The sequence below is a fragment of the Eucyclogobius newberryi genome, unplaced genomic scaffold (assembly GCF_026437365.1).
Source record: "Eucyclogobius newberryi isolate DKJ021-1_F unplaced genomic scaffold, fEucNew1.0.hap1 SCAF_13, whole genome shotgun sequence".
NCBI lineage: Eukaryota > Metazoa > Chordata > Actinopteri > Gobiiformes > Gobiidae > Eucyclogobius > Eucyclogobius newberryi.
In genome coordinates this window covers 38,514,438-38,538,661 of record NW_027315757.1, presented here as the reverse complement: position 1 = coordinate 38,538,661, position 24,224 = coordinate 38,514,438, and the positions used below count along the sequence as shown (strand labels likewise).

Here is a 24,224-nt window from a genome sequence, read left to right as displayed (position 1 = left end):
AATGCATGAGGATGTAGAAAAAATGCTCAAAAACTGTCAAAGGTGCGTGTTAACAAAGTTGCCACAACCCAAAGTTTGTGCACCCCAAACTCCATTCCTAGCTACCCGTCCTCTTGAAATTGTTGCTGCTGACTACACTATACTTGACCGCACAAGTGATGGGTGTGAGAATGTTCTTGTGCTCACCGGTGTTTTCACAAAGTTCAGCCAAGACTTCCCCACTAGAAACCAGAGGGCAGACACAACTGCCAAGGCCATATTAAAAGAGTGGTTCTTGAAATACGGGGTGCCTGAGCGCTTGCACTCAGATCAGGGCAGACATTTTGAGAGTGCTGTGATTGCTGAATTATGCAGTTTGTATGGGGTGAAGAAGAGCCGCACCACACCTCATCACCCGCAGCAAAACCTAGCTGAACTTGTGTACGCTTATAATGTGAGCCCACACTCCTCGACTGGGCACTCTCCCTACTGCATGTTGTTTGGAGAACACCCTCATCTCCCTGTTGATGCTCTGCTTGGGCAGGAGACAAAGATGAGAACACTGGCTCAGGGCCCACAGAGAGCGTCTTCAGAATGCACATGAGAGAGCCAGAGAGTTTCTGAGAGAAAAGCAGCAGAAAGGATGGCCCGTCAGAATGCTAAAGTTTATTGTCCAGCTGTTGGAAGAGTGCAGTACGTGTACCTTCGTCATCGTCCTATTGGCAGAAATAAGATTCAAGATTCATGGTCATCAAAAGTGCATAAAGTCATTGATGTCCAGGGGACAACACACACAGTAGTCCCAGTGAATGGTGGTCCACTAAAGAGAGTGCATAGGTCTAATCTTGGACTTTGTGTAGGGCCTTTGCCACCTCCAAGTCAAGAAGATCAAATGGTTCCTCTTGTTCATGAGCCTGAAGCTGATATAGACTCAGAAACTGAATCCACAGACTCAGAAACTAAATCCACAGACTCAGAAACTGAATCCACAGACTCAGAACCTGAATCCACAGACTCAGAAACTGAATCCACAGACTCAGAACCTGAATCCACAGACTCAGAAACTGAATCCACAGACTCAGAAACGGAATCCACAGACTCAGAACCTGACTACCTGCAAGTGGAACAAGTTGATAAACCCGTGTGTCCAAGGTTGGAGGACCTAGAAAGTAGTTCAGAGGGCGAAAGCAGGAGTAAAACTGTGTGGATGTTGACACCGGTGAAGATTCTCCTCACTTAGGATCAGTTGATGGAAGTCCAGGTTTGTCTAAAGAAAGACCAGTACCTGCTCCGCGGCGGAGGGCGGCACCATCCAAGATAATCACGCCTATGCCACCTCCAGGCAAAAGTGCAAGGGCGACCGCTGGTCAAACAGAAACCCTTTTAACTTACCTGTGAGTGCCCGCAATAATGCAGTATCAGGCTCCAAAACTCTACACCTCAACACTAAATAACTCGCCTTTGCACTAACTCTGGCATATTTATGTGGAAGCTGTAGCTAACACATTGATTAATATACACCTAATTCAAATAAACTAAAATATGAATATAATTGAAAGAAATGTGAGTATTTACATGTGGTTCTGGACAGCAGCCCCAGCCTCCCTGTCCGTCCGAGCAGCAGGTGCTTTTATCAGGACAGGTGGAGGTGGCATCACACGAGACATTAGAGACCTGCACGTTCAGACCGGAAACATCTTCTGAAGAGGACAAAATCAAAGAAATCAAAGAAAAAAGCGACACTGTAGCGCAGCAGAAATAAATGAATTGCTTATGGAACGTGAGTGTAATGCTAATGTTGGTTGTTTGTTTTACAGATTTACAAAGTGAAGTCCAGATTTTGCCTGTGATGCAACGATCCTGTAAATGTGAGATTTGACAGACTTGTGAGGCTCAGAGAAGAAGACCTGGGAAACAGGATCAGTAAAAGTCTATATGTACATGTGTATCAAACCCTGCAGCGTGTAAAGGGGCCATACCTAACAGAGGCAGCAGTGGGCGTGGCACAGGTGCAGAAGAGGCTTCCACACACATCTGGTGTTCTAGATCACAGGTGGTCCCAGATGGACAGCAGTGCTCGTGGTCACTGCAGCACACCGCCTGAAGTAAGAACACAACCATAAGAAAAACATGGCTCTTTGTCCTATACTAAACACAGACTTCTAATCTAATAAAATAATAAAATGTGTCATTGTATATGTTTGTGATGCCACGTGAAGTCAACTCAAAGACTAATGACGCATATTTAACCTTCAGAATATGTGAATAAAGCATGTACATGTGGTGCAGGGCAGCAGAAGAAGCCTCCAGTGGCGTTTGAGCAGCAGGTTGTTAAATCAGGACAGCGTTTGGTGGCGTCACATGTGATAAAAGAAGCTCGTTCGTCTGGACTAACCACATCTGGAAAACACAAAGTTGAAAGAGTACAATTAAAATGCCCAATTTTGAACGATGAATTCAGAATGAACCTTCTGTTCTGTCACTCTGATGTTGAACCAGATGAACCTGATGCGACTTACAACATGTTTAGTCTTGGTTCAGGACCAGGTTTAGTTCTAGTTTAGTTCTGGATCTGCTTCTATGGTCTGAATCAGCTCTGTCCATGTTAAAGAGGCCGACACAGTCTCTTCATTCAAGTCCAGGCTTAAAACGTTCCACTTGTGTGACTTATGGTCAGACCAGTTAGGAACAGAAATATAAAGCTACAGTTTCAGCTCCGCTGCCCTAGGAGCAACTCTGGGGGAAGTATGAGCTCTGTCCTCTGTAAACACTTACTCTATCAAACTATATTTCATATTTAATTAGGCCCGAGCCCCAGCAGGGCGGAGGGCCTATTGCTCCCGCAACGCTGCCAGAGGCAGCGTTGCCCCGTCGCCCCTGGCAAGTATGGTACTATGGGGAGTGGGCGGGTCATCCCGACGGAATAGGGAGTGACGCTCGTAATGATGATTCCACCCCATGGCGGCATGGGGAAGGCTTAGAGCTTTCAAACGATGTATAATTTGTTGTTATAGTGGAAACGGCTATATTGTTTTTGCTAAAAATATTATTATTATTAGGCCCGAGCCCCAGCAGGGCCGAAGGCAGCGTTGCAACTGTCTGACCAAACATGCAGGCGCAGCCCGCATGTTTGGTGCCCCGTCGCCCCTGGCAAGTACAGTGAACTAGCCCATGCCGAAGGCATGGATCATGCATACTTACTCCTGCTATGACAGAAATAGTCAACAATGAGTGAATGGGCGTAGCCCATTCACTCATTGTTGACAACAGTAGCTCAAGTTAGTAGCTCTACGACAAACTTGTGTTTGTTCATTGTCTTTTCTTCTTCTTCTCTCACTTCCTGTCGAGAGTGGAACAGACACATCGAAGACCTGTGGATCCAGATGATCCTCAAGTCCCTGGAGAAACATCTACTCCTGAAGAACCGGTTCTCCTCCTGAAGAACTGGTTCTCCTCCTGTAGAACTGGTTCTCCTCCTGAAGAGCTGGTTCTCCTCCTGAAGTACTGGTTCTCCTCCTGTAGAACTGGTTCTCCTCCTGAAGAGCTGGTTCTCCTCCTGAAGAACTGGTTCTCCTCCTGAAGAGCTGGTTCTCCTCCTGTAGAACTGGTTCTCCTCCTGAAGAACTGGTTCTCCTCCTGAAGAACTGGTTCTCCTCCTGAGTGGCTCCAGCTCCACTGTCTCTCTCTCCTTCATGTGGAACTCCTACAGGTTTATACTTTTTCCCAAAGAGGTTTGGTAGTTTTTCCTTGCCGAGAAGGAGGGTCTAAGGACAAAAGGAGGGTCTAAGGACAGAAGGAGGGTCTAAGGACAAAAGGAGGGTCTAAGGACAGAAGGAGGGTCTAAGGACAAAAGGAGGGTGTAAGGACAGTAGGAGGGTCTAAGTACAGAAGGAGGGTCTAAGGACAAAAGGAGGGTCTAAGGACAGAAGGAGGGTCTAAGGACAGAAGGAGGGTCTAAGGACAGTCGGAGGGTCTAAGGACAGAAGGAGGGTCTAAGGACAGAAGGAGGGTCTAAGGACAGTAGGTAGCCACTGAAAATGGTGCGCAGTACTTAACTTACTCCACCACTGAATTGGACACTTCCATATCAAGAACACATTTGAGTACCATATAAATACATAGTCAAGTATGAGTATTGGTCATCAAATCAATATCTGGTTTCAATCCGGGAGCAGCTTCACTCACTGGTCACTGGAGGCGCTGGTTTGTTCTGGTACTGGACCAGCGGTGGGAGCTTGGTGAACCAGGGGATCTCCTCTCCGTCTTTGACACACGCCCTGTTTGTGGAGTGACACTTGTGTTTGTGAGGACAGCAGTGTTTCCCGTCCGAGCAGCAAACGGCCTGAGGCGACAGAGACACAGATGAAGAAACACTCCCTTTCATATACGCTTGACCACTAGGGGGCACTGCTGCTCTTATAACACATGCCACGTGTCTGGGGCTGGATCCTGTGGAAATGAACATGGTGGTTTCTGAATAAATCTACCAAACCTAAACGTGGAGTTATTATTTGAACTAGTAGTTTGATCCTGGTTTAGTAGTGGTTTAGTACGGGTGTAGTCCTGGTGTAGTCCTACCTGACACAGTCCTGATTTAGTAGTGGTTTAGTACGGGTGTAGTCCTGGTGTAGTCCTACCTGACACAGTCCTGGTTTAGTAGTGGTTTAGTCCTGGTGTAGTCCTACCTGACAAAGTCCTGATTTAGTAGTGGTTTAGTCCTGGTGTAGTTCTACCTGACACAGTCCTGGTTTAGTCTGGGTGTAGTCCTGGTGTAGTCCTACCTGACACAGTCCTGGTTTAGTCCGGGTGTAGTCCTGGTGTAGTCCTACCTGACACAGTCCTGGTTTAGTCCGGGTGTAGTCCTGGTGTAGTCCTACCTGACACAGTCCTGGTTTAGTCCGGGTGTAGTCCTGGTGTAGTCCTACCTGACACAGTCCTGGTTTAGTCCGGGTGTAGTCCTGGTGTAGTCCTACCTGACACAGTCCTGGTTTAGTAGTGGTTTAGTCCTGGTGTAGTCCTACCTGACACAGTCCTGGTTTAGTAGTGGTTTAGTCCTGGTGTAGTTCTACCTGACACAGTCCTGGTTTAGTAGTGGTTTAGTCCTGGTGTAGTCCTACCTGACACAGTCCTGGTTTAGTAGTGGTTTAGTCATGGTGTAGTTCTACCTGACACAGTCCTGGTTTAGTCTGGGTGTAGTCCTGGTGTAGTTCTACCTGACACAGTCCTGCTTTAGTCCGGGTGTAGTCCTGGTTTAGTCCTACCTGACACAGTCCTGGTTTAGTCCGGGTGTAGTCCTGGTTTAGTCCGGGTGTAGTCCTGGTTTAGTCCTGGTGTAGTCCTACCTGACACAGTCCTGGTGTAGTCCTACCTGACACAGTCCTGGTTTAGTAGTGGTTTAGTCCTGGTGTAGTCCTACCTGACACAGTCCTGGTTTAGTAGTGGTTTAGTCCTGGTGTAGTTCTACCTGACACAGTCCTGGTTTAGTAGTGGTTTAGTCCTGGTGTAGTCCTACCTGACACAGTCCTGGTTTAGTAGTGGTTTAGTCCTGGTGTAGTTCTACCTGACACAGTCCTGGTTTAGTAGTGGTTTAGTCCTGGTGTAGTCCTACCTGACACAGTCCTGGTTTAGTCTGGGTGTAGTCCTGGTGTAGTCCTACCTGACACAGTCCTGGTTTAGTAGTGGTTTAGTCATGGTGTAGTTCTACCTGACACAGTCCTGGTTTAGTCTGGGTGTAGTCCTGGTGTAGTCCTACCTGACACAGTCCTGCTTTAGTCCGGGTGTAGTCCTGGTTTAGTCCTACCTGACACAGTCCTGGTTTAGTCCGGGTGTAGTCCTGGTTTAGTCCGGGTGTAGTCCTGGTTTAGTCCTGGTGTAGTCCTACCTGACACAGTCCTGGTGTAGTCCTACCTGACACAGTCCTGGTTTAGTAGTGGTTTAGTCCTGGTGTAGTCCTACCTGACACAGTCCTGTTTTAGTAGTGGTTTAGTCCTGGTGTAGTTCTACCTGACACAGTCCTGGTTTAGTAGTGGTTTAGTCCTGGTGTAGTCCTACCTGACACAGTCCTGGTTTAGTCTGGGTGTAGTCCTGGTGTAGTCCTACCTGACACAGTCCTGGTTTAGTCCGGGTGTAGTCCTGGTTTAGTCTGGGTGTAGTCCTGGTGTAGTCCTACCTGACACAGTCCTGGTTTAGTCCTGGTGTAGTCCTACCTGACACAGTCCTGGTTTAGTCCGGGTGTAGTCCTGGTGTAGTCCTACCTGACACAGTCCTGGTTTGGACATGGTTTGATGGATTAGATCTGGTGAATAATTCCAGAGTTATTTGGTCTGGTTTCATGACGTTTTTAGTCTGGTTTTAACCTGGGATTAGTCCATGTTTTTGTGATTTACTGCTGTCTTAGGCTTTGTCTTCTTGGTGTTGGCTTTTGAATGTCCCTATTGTGGGTGGGAGAGGACAAAATGGACAAAAAGATTTCATCATCAGATAAATGTGTCTGTAAAATGAATCACAAAAGTGCAGTATGTTTTTGGACATAACTTCTTTTCATTGTGATGTCAGTATTATTATTGCATTTCATATAATATCTTCAAAAGAACATTAACAATATTATCTACATTTCAATATATTGCCCACTTCTAACTGTGGGACAATAAAGGATCTGATCTGTTTGGGCCGTGTCCAGAGCAGGACTCACTTTGGGCAGTGGACAACAGCTCCATCGGTGACGTCCCGCTCTGCAGCAGGTGGAGTTTCTGTGGCACGTGTTACGGGGACAGTGCATTCTGTCCTCTACATCCTCCTTGTCCTCCTGGTCCTCCACGTCCTTCATGTCCTCCACGTCCTTCATGTCCTCCACGTCCTTCATGTCCTCTTCCTTGCTCTCTGTCTGGCCTGGTTGGGTTGGGCGTGGTTGGGTTGGGCGTGGTTGGGTTGGGCGTGGTTGGGTTGGGCGTGGTTGGGTGACCTTCAGACGAGCCGTGGTGGGTGCAGAAGGACAGCAGTGGTACTGGTCACTGCAGCACACTCCCTTTAAGAACAAACGCACACAATGACTCATTTAATCATCAGATATTTTCTCAGTGTAAGAACTTTTACAGTTTCTGGTACTTTTTTTTGTTCTAGTTTATTGGAAATAAAAGCTGCTCCTGTCCAATCAGCAGGCTCCGTGTGAGGCCCAAACCAGAGACTGTTCACATCTAAGAGAAGTCAACTAAACTAACACACTGTAGCCATGGTAACACACTGTCACAGCTGTAACCATGGTAACACACTGTCACTGCTGTAGCCATGGTAACACACTGTCACACTGTAGCCATGGTAACACACTGTCACAGCTGTAACCATGGTAACACACTGTCACTGCTGTAGCCATGGTAACACACTGTCACAGCTGTAGCCATGGTAACACACTGTCACTGCTGTAGCCATGGTAACACACTGTCACAGCTGTAACCATGGTAACACACTGTCACTGCTGTAGCCATGGTAACACACTGTCACACTGTAGCCATGGTAACACACTGTCACACTGTAGCCATGGTAACACACTGTCACAGCTGTAACCATGGTAACACACTGTCACTGCTGTAGCCATGGTAACACACTGTCACAGCTGTAGCCATGGTAACACACTGTCACACTGTAGCCATGGTAACACACTGTCACAGCTGTAACCATGGTAACACACTGTCACTGCTGTAGCCATGGTAACACACTGTCACACTGTAGCCATGGTAACACACTGTCACACTGTAGCCATGGTAACACACTGTCACAGCTGTAACCATGGTAACACACTGTCACTGCTGTAGCCATGGTAACACACTGTCACAGCTGTAACCATGGTAACACACTGTCACTGCTGTAGCCATGGTAACACACTGTCACTGCTGTAGCCATGGTAACACACTGTCACACTGTAGCCATGGTAACACACTGTCACACTGTAGCCATGGTAACACACTGTCACTGCTGTAGCCATGGCAACACACTGTCACACTGTAGCCATGGTAACACACTGTAGCCATGGTAACACACTGTCACACTGTAACCATGGTAACACACTGTCACAGCTGTAGCCATGGAAACACACTGTCACTGCTGTAGCCATGGTAACACACTGTCACTGCTGTAGCCATGGTAACACACTGTCACACTGTAGCCATGGTAACACACTGTCACATTGTAGCCATGGTAACACACTGTCACACTGTAGCCATGGTAACACACTGTCACACTGTAGCCATGGTAACACACTGTCACAGCTGTAACCATGGTAACACACTGTCACTGCTGTAGCCATGGTAACACACTGTCACTGCTGTAGCCATGGTAACACACTGTCACAGCTGTAGCCATGGTAACACACTGTCACACTGTAGCCATGGTAACACACTGTCACTGCTGTAACCATGGTAACACACTGTCACACTGTAGCCATGGTAACACACTGTCACTGCTGTAGCCATGGTAACACACTGTCACAGCTGTAACCATGGTAACACACTGTCACTGCTGTAGCCATGGTAACACACTGTCACTGCTGTAGCCATGGTAACACACTGTCACACTGTAGCCATGGTAACACACTGTCACACTGTAGCCATGGTAACACACTGTCACTGCTGTAGCCATGGCAACACACTGTCACACTGTAGCCATGGTAACACACTGTCACACTGTAGCCATGGTAACACACTGTCACTGCTGTAGCCATGGCAACACACTGTCACACTGTAGCCATGGTAACACACTGTAGCCATGGTAACACACTGTCACACTGTAACCATGGTAACACACTGTCACAGCTGTAGCCATGGAAACACACTGTCACTGCTGTAGCCATGGTAACACACTGTCACTGCTGTAGCCATGGTAACACACTGTCACACTGTAGCCATGGTAACACACTGTCACATTGTAGCCATGGTAACACACTGTCACAGCTGTAGCCATGGTAACACACTGTCACAGCTGTAACCATGGTAACACACTGCCACTGCTGCAGCCATGGTAACACACTGTCACTGCTGTAGCCATGGTAACACACTGTCACACTGTAGCCATGGTAACACACTGTCACACTGTAGCCATGGTAACACACTGTCACAGCTGTAACCATGGTAACACACTGTCACTGCTGTAGCCATGGTAACACACTGTCACTGCTGTAGCCATGGTAACACACTGTCACACTGTAGCCATGGTAACACACTGTCACACTGTAGCCATGGCAACACACTGTCACACTGTAGCCATGGTAACACACTGTAGCCATGGTAACACACTGTCACACTGTAACCATGGTAACACACTGTCACAGCTGTAACCATGGTAACACACTGTCACTGCTGTAACCATGGTAACACACTGTCACACTGTAGCCATGGTAACACACTGTCACACTGTAGCCATGGTAACACACTGTCACTGCTGTAACCATGGTAACACACTGTCACAGCTGTAACCATGGTAACACACTGTCACACTGTAGCCATGGTAACACACTGTCACACTGTAGCCATGGTAACACACTGTCACACTGTAGCCATGGTAACACACTGTCACTGCTGTAACCATGGTAACACACTGTCACAGCTGTAACCATGGTAACACACTGTCACAGCTGTAACCATGGTAACACACTGTCACAGCTGTAACCATGGTAACACACTGTCATACTGTAGCCATGGTAACACACTGTCACACTGTAGCCATGGTAACACACTGTCACAGCTGTAACCATGGTAACACACTGTCACTGCTGTAGCCATGGTAACACACTGTCACACTGTAGCCATGGTAACACACTGTCACTGCTGTAGCCATGGTAACACACTGTCACACTGTAGCCATGGTAACACACTGTCACACTGTAGCCATGGTAACACACTGTCACACTGTAGCCATGGTAACACACTGTCACAGCTGTAACCATGGTAACACACTGTCACTGCTGTAGCCATGGTAACACACTGTCACTGCTGTAGCCATGGTAACACACTGTCACACTGTAGCCATGGTAACACACTGTCACACTGTAGCCATGGTAACACACTCACACTGTAGCCATGGTAACACACTGTCACTGCTGTAGCCATGGTAACACCCTGTCACACTGTAGCCATGGTAACACACTGTCACTGCTGTAGCCATGGTAACACACTGTCACACTGTAGCCATGGTATCACACTGTCACAGCTGTAGCCATGGTAACACACTGTCACACTGTAGCCATGGTAACACACTGTCACTGTTGTAGCCATGGTAACACACTGTCACAGCTGTAGCCATGGTAACACACTGTCACAGCTGTAGCCATGGTAACACACTGTCACTGTTGTAGCCATGGTAACACACTGTCACAGCTGTAGCCATGGTAACACACTGTCACAGCTGTAGCCATGGTAACACACTGTCACAGCTGTAGCCATGGTAACACACTGTCACTGCTGTAACCATGGTAACACACTGTCACACTGTAGCCATGGTAACACACTGTCACAGCTGTAGCCATGGTAACACACTGTCACAGCTGTAACCATGGTAACACACTGTCACAGCAGTAGAGCCCTCACTCCCAGCTCCTCTCAGCTCTGAGGATTTTCTTCTATTTTTTAACAATAAAATAAAATCAGAGATAAATGAGATAAAATGACTCCCACTTTTCGCCCTGAACAAGTCCAAACTGTAAAACTAGTGTCACGTATAAATCCACCTGTGACTTTAGAAATGTTCAGCTGTTGATCAAGAGAGAGAACTTCAGCCCTTATGTCTTCTAAAAGCTCCACTTGTGTCCTAGACCCCATTCCAACCACAGCAGGGTCCAGAGCCCACCACAGCAGTGTTCAGAGCCCTTCATAGGTGTCAGAGGCCCCGCCCTCAGAGGCCCCACCCTCAGAGGCCCCGCCCTCAGCTGCTTTAAATCCTATTTATCTGACAGTTACCAGTTTGTTCATGTAAACCAGAGCTCCTCCCCTTACTCTAAAGTAACTTGCAGGCCTCAGGGGTCAGTACTGGGTCCAGTTCTGTTTCCTCTTTATATGCTGCCGTTAGGTCACATGATCAGGTCACATGGCATTAACTTCCACTGCTCTGCAGACGACACTCAGCTGTATTTATCAATGAACCTGATCAGAGCGATCAAGTACAGACTTAGTACTTGTGTGAAGGAGATAAAAACCTGGAGGACACTTAATGATCTGCTTCTTAATCCTGAAAAAAACGAGGTCATTGTGCTGAAGGTCATTTTGCTGGAGGTCATTGTGCTGGAGGTCATTGTGCTGGAGGTCATTGTGCTGGAGGTCATTGTGCTGGTCCTAAACATGTACGAGACGCTCTATCTGAGCAGATAGTCTCACTGGAGCCTCCAGTTCTACTGTAAGAAACCTCAGAGTCTCATTTAAAGCTCATATAAATCAAGCTTGTAAAACAGACTCTTTCATCTGCGTAAAATAGATCAGAAGAATCCGGCCTAAAAGCAAAGCTGAAAAACGTCTCCTGCATTTGTAACGACTAGATTAGACTGTAACTCCTGCGTGTCTGATTCGGCGTTTTAGGATAAATCTTCCTTGTTGACAAGCGCTTTTCAAGCATCAAAACCAAAGTTGAGATTTACATTGGGTTCTGGACAGCAGAAGAAGCCGCCGCGTCTGTCGGCGCAGCAGGTGTGGTCTTCAGGACAAACATGTTTATCCGGAATCGCCTCGGTGACTGCAAAACACACAGACATGTTTATCATTCTTAACAACAGCTTTTGTTTTATCTACAAATCATACGAGCAACAACTTTAGTTTCGAGTGAAAATATGGATTAAGGAAATGTATATTAGACCTGCAATAACTGAGAAGATTCAGCATGACTCAGCAATTATTCAAAGTAAAAGTGCAAGTAAGTAAAAGCCAACATTTTAATCTGAATCTCACACACACTGTGTTTCTACACACACTGTGTTTCTACACACTGTGTTTCTACACACACTGTGTTTCTACACACACTGTGTTTCTACACACACTGTGTTTCTACACACACTGTGTTTCAACACACTGTGTTTCTACACACTGTGTTTCAACACACTGTGTTTCTACACACACTGTGTTTCTACACACACTGTGTTTCTACACACACTGTGTTTCTACACACACTGTGTTTCTACACACACTGTGTTTCTACACACACTGTGTTTCTACACACACTGTGTTTCTACACACACTGTGTTTCTACACACACTGTGTTTCTACACACTGTGTTTCAACACACTGTGTTTCTACACACACTGTGTTTCTACACACACTGTGTTTCTACACACACTGTGTTTCTACACACACTGTGTTTCTACACACACTGGCTCCTTGTTTGTTCAGGGCTTAGGGTTTAAATAGGATTTAATGAGTGTTGTTTTTGGAGCTGTTTCCATAAGCCCCGCCCTGCGCCCCGCCCTCTCAGGTGCAGCTTCAGCTCGTCTACAACACTCAGTCCAATAAACTCTTCTGAATGTTCCCTTTCTGGTACTCGACAAAAAGCTTTGATTTCACCTCGTTTTAGAATAATATAACATAATAATATATATAAATATAGCCGCAAGCGGCAATGATCGGCCCTCGCCACGCCGCAAGAGAAGGCGGCGCTAACGTGCCCCAATTGTCCTTTTATTACATCTACTGCTGAATCTGACTCTGTCACATCTTCTCCCCTTTGTTTTACATCAAAAAGACATTTTATTTTGGAATTCTTGGCAAAATGTGCGGACTTTCCTCACAGAGACCATGACTCTTAGAATAAAAATGCGGATAACTTTTGATGGTCCTGAAGATGAGTCTCACCAAATTTCAGGTTAAACGGGCAATCGCCCGAGGAGGAGTTTGTGAAAGTCTAAAGTTTCAGCATGTTCGAATTTCAGAGATCTGGCGATTTCCCCAATATATGTGGAATAACATGGGAGATTTCTGTCATCACTACGGCTACGCCGTAACAATTATGACATGGGTCTCATTGACTTTTTTGATCAAGATGCCAAAATTGAATTTTGTGTCAAATTTCGTCAAATTTCGAAAAAACTAAAAATTTTACCCTCCATATAAAATTTGTAGGGGGCGCTGTCGGGCCAAATTAATTTATTTCACTTCAAGTAGGTTTAGGGCAAAGAGTTTAACAACTGATTCTAATTTGACACAATTCAGACTTTATCTGCACAAACGGCAGCAAATTTAAAATTTGGGAAATTTCTGAAATTCTAGCTACAGTTTGTGGCTTCGCCGCTGAGAGACCGTGACAGGTAAAAATGTAATTTGAATAACTTTTGATGTCCCACTCCTCAGCACCATTTTCACCAAATGTCAGCTGTTTCGGGCCAACGCCCTGAGAGGAGTTAAAAAAAAGTATGACATATGGAAAAACTCCCTAGTCATGCTCAGCAAATTTGTATCCAATATGGCCGACATTTGGTTGGGCGGAGGGCCTTGACGTAATAATCTTTTTTACTTCTCTTGTCACCATCTACCTCTGCGCCAAATTTCATGATTCTACGATCAGATTTTTTTGGGGCCATTTCCTATCTCTCAATGCATTTTTGGTACATTGGGGGGCGCTGACGCGCCAATTATTTTTAATTTTAGAAAAAAAAAGATAGCCAAAATGTAGAGAGGCACGATTTTTAGAGATGTGCACATTTTTGTGACTTTTCGTCAATGTTCACTGGGTGAAAAACCAGCGGGTTGGTCCCAAGAAGAAGAAGAAGAAGAAGAAGAATATTCCGATGCGAAAACAATTTTTCCCATTTTTCAAATATCATAAACTATACATTTTCGGAAATCGCTCGCGCTTTACTACCTCATGGTGTGGGTCCCTGGTCACTGACAGATACTTTTGTTAATTTTGAGTGGGCTCCACCCACTTTTTGTTTTTGGCCCTCAAAACAGTAATAATGTTAATTAAAGCCGCAAGCGGCAATGATCGGCCCTCGCCACGCCGCAAGAGGAGGGGGCGCTAACGCGCCCCAATGGTCCTTTTATTACGCCTACTGCTGAATCTGTGACGCTGTCACATCTTCTCCCCTTTGTTTTACCATCAAAAAGCAATTTTATTTTGAATTCTTGGCAAAATGTGCGGCTTTGCCGCACAGACACCGTGACTCTTTGAATAAAAATGTGAATAACTTTTGATGGTCCTGAAGATGAGTCTCACCAAATTTCAGGTTAACGCCCTGAGGGGGAGGAGTTTGTGAAAGTCTAAAGTGTAAACATGTTCTGGCGATTTCCCCATTGGAATAACGTGGGAGGTTTTGGTCATCGCTACGGCAACGACGTAACAATTATGACATGGGTCATTGACTTTTTTGATGGGGCCAAAATTGAGTTTTGTGTCAAATTTCATATCATTTCGCAAAACTAAACATTTAACCTCCATATAAAATCTGTAGGGGGCGCTGTGGCGCCAAATTAATTTATTTCATTTCAAGTAGGTTTAGGGCAAAGAGTTTAACAACTGATTCTAATTTGACGCAATTCGGACTTTATCTGCACAAACGGCAGAAATGTTAAATCTGGGAGATTTCTGAAATTCTAGCTAAAGTTTGCGGCTTCGCCCAAACCCACAGAAACTGTGACAGGGTCAATGTCATTTGAATAACTTTTGATGTCCCACTCCTCAGCACCATTTTCACCAAATTTCAGCTTTTTAGAGCCAACGCCCTGGGAGGAGTTCATAAAAGTACAACGTTTGGAAAAACTCCCGAGTCATGCTTAGCCATTTTTGAACCAATATGGCCGACATTTGGTTGGGCGGACGGCGTTGCCGTAATAATATTTTTTACTTCTCTTGTCACCATCTACCTCTCCGCCAAATTTCATGATTCTCTGATCAGATTTTTTTTGGGTCATTTCCCATCTCTCAATGCATTTTTGGTACATTTGGGGGCGCTGACGCGCCAATTTTTTTTTTATTTTAGAAAAGCGAAATAGCCAGAATGTAGAGAGGCACGATTTTTAGAGGTGTGCAAATTTTTGTGACTTTTCGTCAATGTCACTGGGTGAAAAATAGGGGGGTTGGTCCCGAGAAGAAAGAAAGAAAGAATAATATTCCGATGCGAAAACAATGTTTACCATTTTTCAAATATCATAAACTATACATTTTCATGGTGTGGGTCCCTGGTCACTGACGGGTACTTTCGTTCATTTTGAATGGGCTCCGCCCACTTTGTGTTTTTGGCCCTCTAAACAGTAATAATGTTCAATTTTTGCTTTACATGTTTATATGAACAGAACATGCAAGAGATGGGGAACGTATTCGTGAGCTACTTAGCGCAAATGAGTGCTTTATATGGGGTAAAGTGCTCGTTTAGTGCGCACTTTTGCACGGGCTTCGCCCGTTTACAACGGTAATGTTCCATTTTCCTACAACTAATTAGTCTGCACGGGGCGTGCATGAGTGAAGGAGTGCGTTAGTGAGTGTTTGGAAGTGGGCGAGCGCTTCGCGCTCCATTTCGTGCGCACTACGTGCGAACTTTCGCAGCCGTGCTTCGCACGGCCTTACGGGACTAATAGGCCTCTCGCAGCTTGTGGCGCTCGGGCCTAATTATTTGCATTACATGTTTATATGAACGGAACATGCAAGAGATGAGGAACATATTCGTGAGCTACTTAGTGCAAACGAGCGCTTTATATGGGGATGACGACCATTTCGTGCACACTACGCGTGCAAACGCTGATGTAATGACCTCGTTAAGTTCAAATGACTTCATAATTAATGAGTATTTAATGCTTAAAGGGGGACTTTATTAAAGCTGCATTGTGAAACCTTCCCTCACCAGTGCTTTGCTGGATGTTCCGCAGTACGGCATTAAAAGTATTAAAAGTACCTTGCATTCTGCACAGATACACTTTGCCTGCTCGTTTCCAGTAAAGTGACATATTGCACCTTCTCTTCACAGTGACATATTGCACCTTCTCTTTACAGTGACATATTGCACCTTCTCTTCACAGTGACATATTGCACCTTCTCTTTACAGTGACATATTGCACCTTCTCTTTACAGTGACATATTGCACCTTCTCTTCACAGTGACATATTGCACCTTCTCTTTACAGTGACATATTGCACCTTCTCTTCACAGTGACATATTGCACCTTCTCTTCACAGTGACATATTGCACCTTCTCTTTACAGTGACATATTGCACCTTCTCTTCACAGATTTCATTTTGTTTGTAGCGAGTTGTTCAAACCTTTCCTGAAGCAGGAGCGGCTGTCGTCACTGCAGCTCTGGCCCTCGGGACAGCAGTGCGTCCCATCGGAGCAGGCCACGCCCTAAAACAAGAGGAACAAGACCAACTGTAAAAACAAACCCAACTGTAAAACTGTAACACTGTAACACTGCAAAACTGTAACACTGTATCATCAAATCAAATCAATTTATTTTTGTAAGGCCCAAAATCACAACAACAGTTGCCTCTGAGGACCACAGGGAGAAATGAATCAACAATGTAACAACAGTTTAACACTGTAACAGTGTAAAACTGTAACACTGTAACAGTGTAAAACTGTAGAACTGTAACACTGTAACAGTGTAAAACTGTAAAACTGTAACACTGTAACAGTGTAAAACTGTAACACTGTAACAGTGTAAAACTGTAAAACTGTAACACTGTAAAACTGTAACACTGTAAAACTGTAAAACTGTAACACTGTAACACTGTAACACTGTAAAACTGTAACACTGTAAAACTGTAACACTGTAACACTGCAAAACTGTAAAACTGTAAAACTGTAACACTGTAAAACTGTAACACTGTAAAACTGTAACACTGTAAAACTGTAAAACTGTAACACTGCAACACTGTAACACTGTAACACTGTAAAACTGTAAAACTGTAACACTGTAACACTGTAACACTGCAACACTGTAACACTGTAACACTGCAAAACTGCAAAACTGTAACACTGTAAAACTGTAAAACTGTAACACTGAAACACTGAAACACTGTAACACTGTAACACTGAAACACTGTAAAACTGTAAAACTGTAAAACTGTAACACTGTAACACTGCAAAACTGTAACACTGTAAAACTGTAAAACTGTAACACTGCAAAACTGTAACACTGTAAAACTGTAAAACTGTAACACTGCAACACTGCAACACTGCAAAACTGTAACACTGAAACTCTGTAAAACTGTAAAACTGTAACACTGCAACACTGTAACACTGCAAAACTGTAACACTGTAAAACTGTAAAACTGTAACACTGTAACAGTGTAAAACTGTAATACTGTAACAGTGTAAAACTGTAGAACTGTAACACTGTAACAGTGTAAAACTGTAATACTGTAACAGTGTAAAACTGTAGAACTGTAACACTGTAACAGTGTAAAACTGTAACACTGTAACACTGTAACACTGTAAAACTGTAAAACTGTAACACTGTAAAACTGTAAAACTGTAACACTGCAACACTGCAACACTGTAACACTGTAACACTGTAAAACTGTAAAACTGTAACACTGTAACACTGTAACACTGCAACACTGTAACACTGTAACACTGCAAAACTGCAAAACTGTAAAACTGTAACACTGTAAAACTGTAAAACTGTAACACTGAAACACTGAAACACTGAAACACTGTAATACTGAAACACTGTAAAACTGTAAAACTGTAAAACTGTAACACTGTAACACTGCAAAACTGTAACACTGTAAAACTGTAAAACTGTAACACTGCAAAACTGTAACACTGTAAAACTGTAAAACTGTAACACTGCAACACTGCAACACTGCAAAACTGTAACACTGAAACTCTGTAAAACTGTAAAACTGTAACACTGCAACACTGTAACACTGCAAAACTGTAACACTGTAACACTGTAAAACTGTAAAACTGTAACACTGTAACAGTGTAAAACTGTAATACTGTAACAGTGTAAAACTGTAGAACTGTAACACTGTAACAGTGTAAAACTGTAATACTGTAACAGTGTAAAACTGTAGAACTGTAACACTGTAACAGTGTAAAACTGTAACACTGTAACACTGTAACACGGCGCGTGACAGAACCGAAAAATCTGAACGGTTTTAATGCGAACAGTGTAGTGTTGTCATCACTTCCTCATGTTCAGCTGAAATCTAAATATAATAAACAGAGACGGACCAGCAGGAGGCCTGACTCTAGCACCAGCAGGAGGCCTGACTCTAGCACCAGCAGGAGGCCTGACTCTAGCACCAGCAGGAGGCCTGACTCTAGCACCAGCAGGAGGCCTGACTCTAGCACCAGCAGGAGGCCTGACTCTAGCACCAGCAGGAGGCCTGACTAGCACCAGCAGGAGGCCTGACTCTAGCACCAGCAGGAGGCCTGACTCTGGCACCAGCAGGAGGCCTGACTCTAGCACCAGCAGGAGGCCTGACTCTAGCACCAGCAGGAGGCCTGACTCTAGCACCAGCAGGAGGCCTGACTCTAGCACCAGCAGGAGGCCTGACTCTAGCACCAGCAGGAGGCCTGACTAGCACCAGCAGGAGGCCTGACTCTAGCACCAGCAGGAGGCCTGACTCTGGCACCAGCAGGAGGCCTGACTCTGGCACCACTCAACTCAACCTGGACTTTCACTGCTACGCTGACGACACCCAGATATACCTCACCACCAAATCCACCCAAAACCCTCCCCTCAGCCACATTGAAACCTGCATCTCTACAATAAAATCATGGCTCACTCTCAACTTCCTCAAACTGAACAGTGACAAAACAGAGCTCCTCCTCATTGGCACCAAATCCACTGTCAATAAAACTGGTCCCTTTTCACTCAGCATCGACACCTCGACCATCACCCCCTCTACCCCGGTACGCAATCTCGGTGTCATCATGGACCCCACCCTCTCCTTCACTCCCCATGTCAGCCACATCGTCAAGACCTCATACTTCCACCTCCGCCAAAATCCGACACTGCCTCACCCTCCCCGCTGCTGAATCCCTCATCCACGCCTTCATCTCCTCCCGCCTCGACTACTGCAACTCCCTCCTCACTGGCATCTCCTCCCATTCCCTCCATAGACTCCAAATGGTCCAAAACTCCGCTGCCCGCCTCCTCACCCACACCCGCCTCCTCACCCACACCCGCCTCCTCACCCACACCCGCCTCCTCACCCACACCCGCCTCCTCACCCACACCCGCCTCCTCACCCACACCCTCCTCACCCACACCCGCCTCCTCACCCACACCCGCCTCCTCACCCACACCCGCCTCCTCACCCACACCCGCCTCCTCACCCACACCCGCCTCCTCACCCACACCCTCCTCACCCACACCCGCCTCCTCACCCACACCCTCCTCACCCACACCCGTCTCCTCACCCACACCCGCCTCCTCACCCACACCCGCCTCCTCACCCACACCCGGTCCCGTGATCACATCACTCCCGTTCTCCGCTCTCTCCACTCTCTCCCCATCAACCAGCGCATAAACTTTAAAATACTCCTCCTCACCTTCAAAGCTCTTCACCACCTTGCCCCCCCCTACCTGTCTGACCTCCTCATCCCCCACCGCCCCACCCGAGCTCTCCGATCCTCCTCCTCTCTCATCCTGACTGCACCAACATCCCGACTGAAAACTTTTGGCGACAGAGCATTCTCCCGAACAGCACCCCGACTCTGGAACTCCCTCCCCCAACCTGTCCCCCACTCTCCCTCACTCACAACATTCAAATCCCGCCTAAAAACATACCTCTTCACCCAAGCCTATGACCTCCCCTACCCCTAGCCTCCTCTACCCCATTGCCTACTCTTCTACCCCCTGTTACATCCCCATCTTTTTCTCTCTACTTCTTCTGTCTTGTTCATTTTATCTGTATATTAATGTGTTCTGTACGTGTTGTCCCCCCTGTCTGTAAATACCCCCCCTTTTTTATTATGTTCAGCGTCTTTGGGTCACTGAAAAGCGCTATATAAATAAAAGTTATTATTATTATTATTACCAGCAGGAGGCCTGACTCTAGCACCACAGCAGGAGGCCTGACTCTGGCACCAGCAGGAGGCCGGTCCATGTTTAGTCCTGACTCTGGCACCAGCGAGAGGCCGGTCCATGTTTAGTCCTGACTCTGGCACCAGCGAGAGGCCGGTCCATGTTTAGTCCTGACTCTGGCACCAGCAGGAGGCCGGTCCATGTTTAGTCCTGACTCTGGCACCAGCGAGAGGCCGGTCCATGTTTAGTCCTGACTCTGGCACCAGCAGGAGGCCGGTCCATGTTTAGTCCTGACTCTGGCACCAGCGAGAGGCCGGTCCATGTTTAGTCCTGACTCTGGCACCAGCAGGAGGCCGGCTCTTGGGTTTTCCTGGTAACCGCTCAGCAGTTACACGTTATGACCCTTCATTGGGGCGTTACCTGAGCCAGAGGACAACACCCATATTTGGTCAAAGCCCTCACACAGGAAAACTCAGCCGGACATTGGGATTGGTCGGGGCAGATGATGTCAGCGTCTTCTTCTCCGACGTACGACTTGATCATTCTGAAGGACTGAAGACAAAAGACACAAAAGACACAAAAGACACAAAAACACAACATCATAAAGAGGAAAACATATTGTTTCAGGAGCAGGATTAGAGCTCAGCAGTAGAAACACGTCCTAATAACAGCAGTAGAAGTAGTTTTATCACAGTTTAACTTTATTTAGTCTTATTTCCTGAATTATGAATGACCTGAACATGAACAAGAGTTTAAATGTTGCCATTTAATACAAAAAATGCACAATTTCCTGACGTTTCACAGATGGTGGACGTGGACATGACGATCATGGACCATTACAAATGATTGAATCTGACAGTTCATCATCTGTTGGTCTAAAACACACTGGAACCTTTGGTATTTGTCAGAACTATTTTCACTTCTATTTTGCCTCGACTGAGATACAGACGATGCAGCACGTTTCCATAGCAGCACGTTTCCATGGCTACACATGTGTGGTTGATATGTCTGTGTTTAGAGAGTTCCTTCAGTTACAAACATGACACAGAGAAAGACTCGAGCTCAGAAGAGACGAGAGATGATGTCATCGAGCTAATAAACAAACACATGTGTAGAGGCGGGGCTGTAGAGGCGGGGCTGTAGAGGCGGGGCTGTAGAGGCGGAGCTGTAGAGGCGGAGCTGTAGAGGCGGGGCTATAGAGAAGGGGCTGTAGAGGCGGGGCTGTAGAGGCGGGAGTGTAGAGGCGGAGCTGTAGAGGCGGAGCTGTAGAGGCGGGGCTATAGAGAAGGGGCTGTAGAGGCGGGGCTGTAGAGGCGGGAATGTAGAGGCGGGGCTGTAGAGGCGGAGCTGTAGAGGCGGGGCTATAGAGAAGGGGCTGTAGAGGCGGGGCTGTAGAGGCGGGAGTGTAGAGGCGGAGCTGTAGAGAAGGGGCTGTAGAGGCGGGGCTATAGAGAAGGGGCTGTAGAGGCGGAGCTGTAGAGGCGGGGCTATAGAGAAGGGGCTGTAGAGGCGGAGCTGTAGAGGCGGGGCTATAGAGAAGGGGCTGTAGAGGCGGGGCTGTAGAGGCGGGAGTGTAGAGGCGGAGCTGTAGAGGCGGGGCTATAGAGAAGGGGCTGTAGAGGCGGGGCTGTAGAGGCGGGGCTGTAGAGGCGGGAGTGTAGAGGCGGAGCTGTAGAGAAGGGGCTGTAGAGGCGGGGCTATAGAGAAGGGGCTGTAGAGGCGGAGCTGTAGAGGCGGGGCTATAGAGAAGGGGCTGTAGAGGCGGGGCTGTAGAGGCGGGGCTATAGAGAAGGGGCTGTAGAGGCGGGAATGTAGAGTGCTTTCACTTGAGTTCTCAAATCGGTAAAAATCCTCTATTATTCTTTTAAGACACGAAAGCTCCTGATCATGGACACTAGCACCCTGAGACTGTACACTAACACCCTGAGACTGGACACTAGCACCCTGAGACTGGACACTAACACCCTGAGACTGGACACTAGCACCCTGAGACTGGACACTAGCACCCTGAGACTGGACACTAGCACCCTGAGACTGTACACTAGCACCCTGAGACTGGACACTAGCACCCTGAGACTGTACACTAGCACCCTGAGACTGGACACTAGCACCCTGAGACTGTACACTAACACCCTGAGACTGGACACTAGCACCCTGAGACTGGACACTAGCACCCTGAGACTGGACACTAGCACCCTGAGACTGTACACTAGCACCCTGAGACTGGACACTAGCACCCTGAGACTGTACACTAGCACCCTGAGACTGGACACTAGCACCCTGAGACTGTACACTAGCACCCTGAGACTGGACACTAGCACCCTGAGACTGGACACTAGCACCCTGAGACTGTACACTAGCACCCTGAGACTGGACACTAGCACCCTGAGACTGTACACTAGCACCCTGAGACTGTACACTAGCACCCTGAGACGGGACACTAGCACCCTGAGACTGTACACTAGCACCCTGAGACTGTACACTAGCACCCTGAGACTGTACACTAGGACCCTGAGACTGGACACTAGCCGTAAGGAAGGAGGCGTGACTAGTGAGTGTGAGAGCCACTATCCAGGACAAGATCCATAAGTACATCAAGGACAAGGCTCCTACAGAGAACGTGCTCAGTGAACGTGGAGTGAAGGTGAAGGTGGTGGAGAACGACCGAGTCAAGGTCCTCTGGGACTTCCAGATACAGACAGAGAGAATGGTAATGGAACCAATCGGACATAGTGGTGGTCTCAAGGGTCAGAGGAAAACCATGGTTGTCTCAAGGGTCAGAGGAAAGCTGTGGTGGTCTCAAGGGTCAGAGGAAAGCCGTGGTGATGGACATTGAAGTACATGAGATGGAAACACTGGATGCTAAGAGCGAGCGGGACATTCACACCACCAGGATCTATAGCTCAGATATCTGAATGTCATTGGGACGAGAGGTTGTCCACACAGAGGGACAATAGCAGAGATTGAGGACAGTTACAAGGATATATATATATATATATATATATATATATATATATATATATATATATATATATATATATATATATATATATATATATATATATATATATATTTATATATTTGTTTATTTATTTATTACAGTTGAATACATATTGAGAAGATCCAGGAAAGACATCGAAAATCTCGGTCCAGAAAAGTGCAGGAACAGCAAAGATACTGTGCAGAACCCTGAGGAGCCCAGGGGCCTCTGAGAGAGGAGCCCAGGGGCCTCTGGGAGAGGAGCCCAGGGGCCTCTGGGAGAGGAGCCCAGGGGCCTCTGGGAGAGGAGCCCAGCTTGAAAGGGAGACAGCCAGGTGAGGTGAGAGTTTAGTTTTTTACATATGTATATCATCAAAACAAATAAATGGCCCAGTGAAAGACTCAAGAGTTGGTTGGTGTCATTAGTGTGAGATGTTTGAACCTCTGAAGATCAAATGTTGGTGAAGAACAAAACATTTAGGACGAAGAAAAAGTGACACAGAGTAGTCAATTTAGAGATTACAGTTTGTGCTTTGTGTGTTTGTGCGTCCAAACCAATGAAACTCTTGTATCTGTGTGTATTATGTGTATTTGTGTGTATTTGTGTGTATTATATGTATTTGTATGTATTATGTGTATTTGTGTGTATTGTGTGTATTTGTGTGTATTATGTGTAGTATGTGTATTTGTGTGTATTATGTGTATTTGTGTGTATTTGTGTGTATTATATGTATTTGTATGTATTATGTGTATTTGTGTGTATTGTGTGTATTTGTGTGTATTATGTGTAGTATGTGTATTTGTGTGTATTATGTGTATTTGTGTGTATTATGTGTATTTGTGTGTATTTGTGTGTATTTGTGTGTATTTGTGTATTTGTGTGTATTTTACCCTGGACAGGTCCGTGGTCGTTCTCTTTTCCCACGGCACAGACTGCGAGGCGTTGACACAGTGGGCGGTCTCTGCGTGGCAGGTCATTCCCATGGGACAACAGTGTGTGTGATCTGCACAACATTCAGCCTGACCAGACCATAAGGGACCACAAGAGACCACAAGAGAGGTTGAGCCATGAAAGAGCCAGATGCCCCGGCAACTTTACCAGGGTTAATCTTGTGTTTGCTTTCAGTGGAAGAAGAACACGTTTGACATTTGAGCCATAATGTGTCTCACGGGAGAAAGAAGAGGCCTGAGATAAATACACAGTTTATCAGTCGTTTTCACTTGGGGTCTTATCATCGAGATTCTTGAGCGTTTTAACATTCTTTCCGTTTCACTCGTTTCACTCGACTTCTTCTGCAGTGAAACTACAGAACTAAAGGATCCAAAAACA

General features: G+C 46.3%; 1 protein-coding gene across 1 annotated transcript in view; it reads right to left on the bottom strand.

Moving 5' to 3' along the window:
• The window catches only part of LOC140358837 (progranulin-like), a 33,832-nt gene that overhangs the window by 4,799 nt on the left and 4,809 nt on the right, over positions 1-24,224 (bottom strand). Inside the window, exons 2-11 of the mRNA XM_072443886.1 lie at positions 23,786-23,914; positions 20,336-20,467; positions 16,181-16,275; positions 15,830-15,837; positions 11,594-11,688; positions 6,671-7,003; positions 4,165-4,321; positions 2,258-2,379; positions 1,959-2,079; positions 1,555-1,679 (exon numbers count right to left, since the gene is read on the bottom strand). Coding sequence (XP_072299987.1) covers positions 1,555-1,679; positions 1,959-2,079; positions 2,258-2,379; positions 4,165-4,321; positions 6,671-7,003; positions 11,594-11,688; positions 15,830-15,837; positions 16,181-16,275; positions 20,336-20,467; positions 23,786-23,914 — 1,317 coding nt within the window. The remainder of the gene's footprint in view (positions 1-1,554; positions 1,680-1,958; positions 2,080-2,257; positions 2,380-4,164; positions 4,322-6,670; positions 7,004-11,593; positions 11,689-15,829; positions 15,838-16,180; positions 16,276-20,335; positions 20,468-23,785; positions 23,915-24,224) is intronic.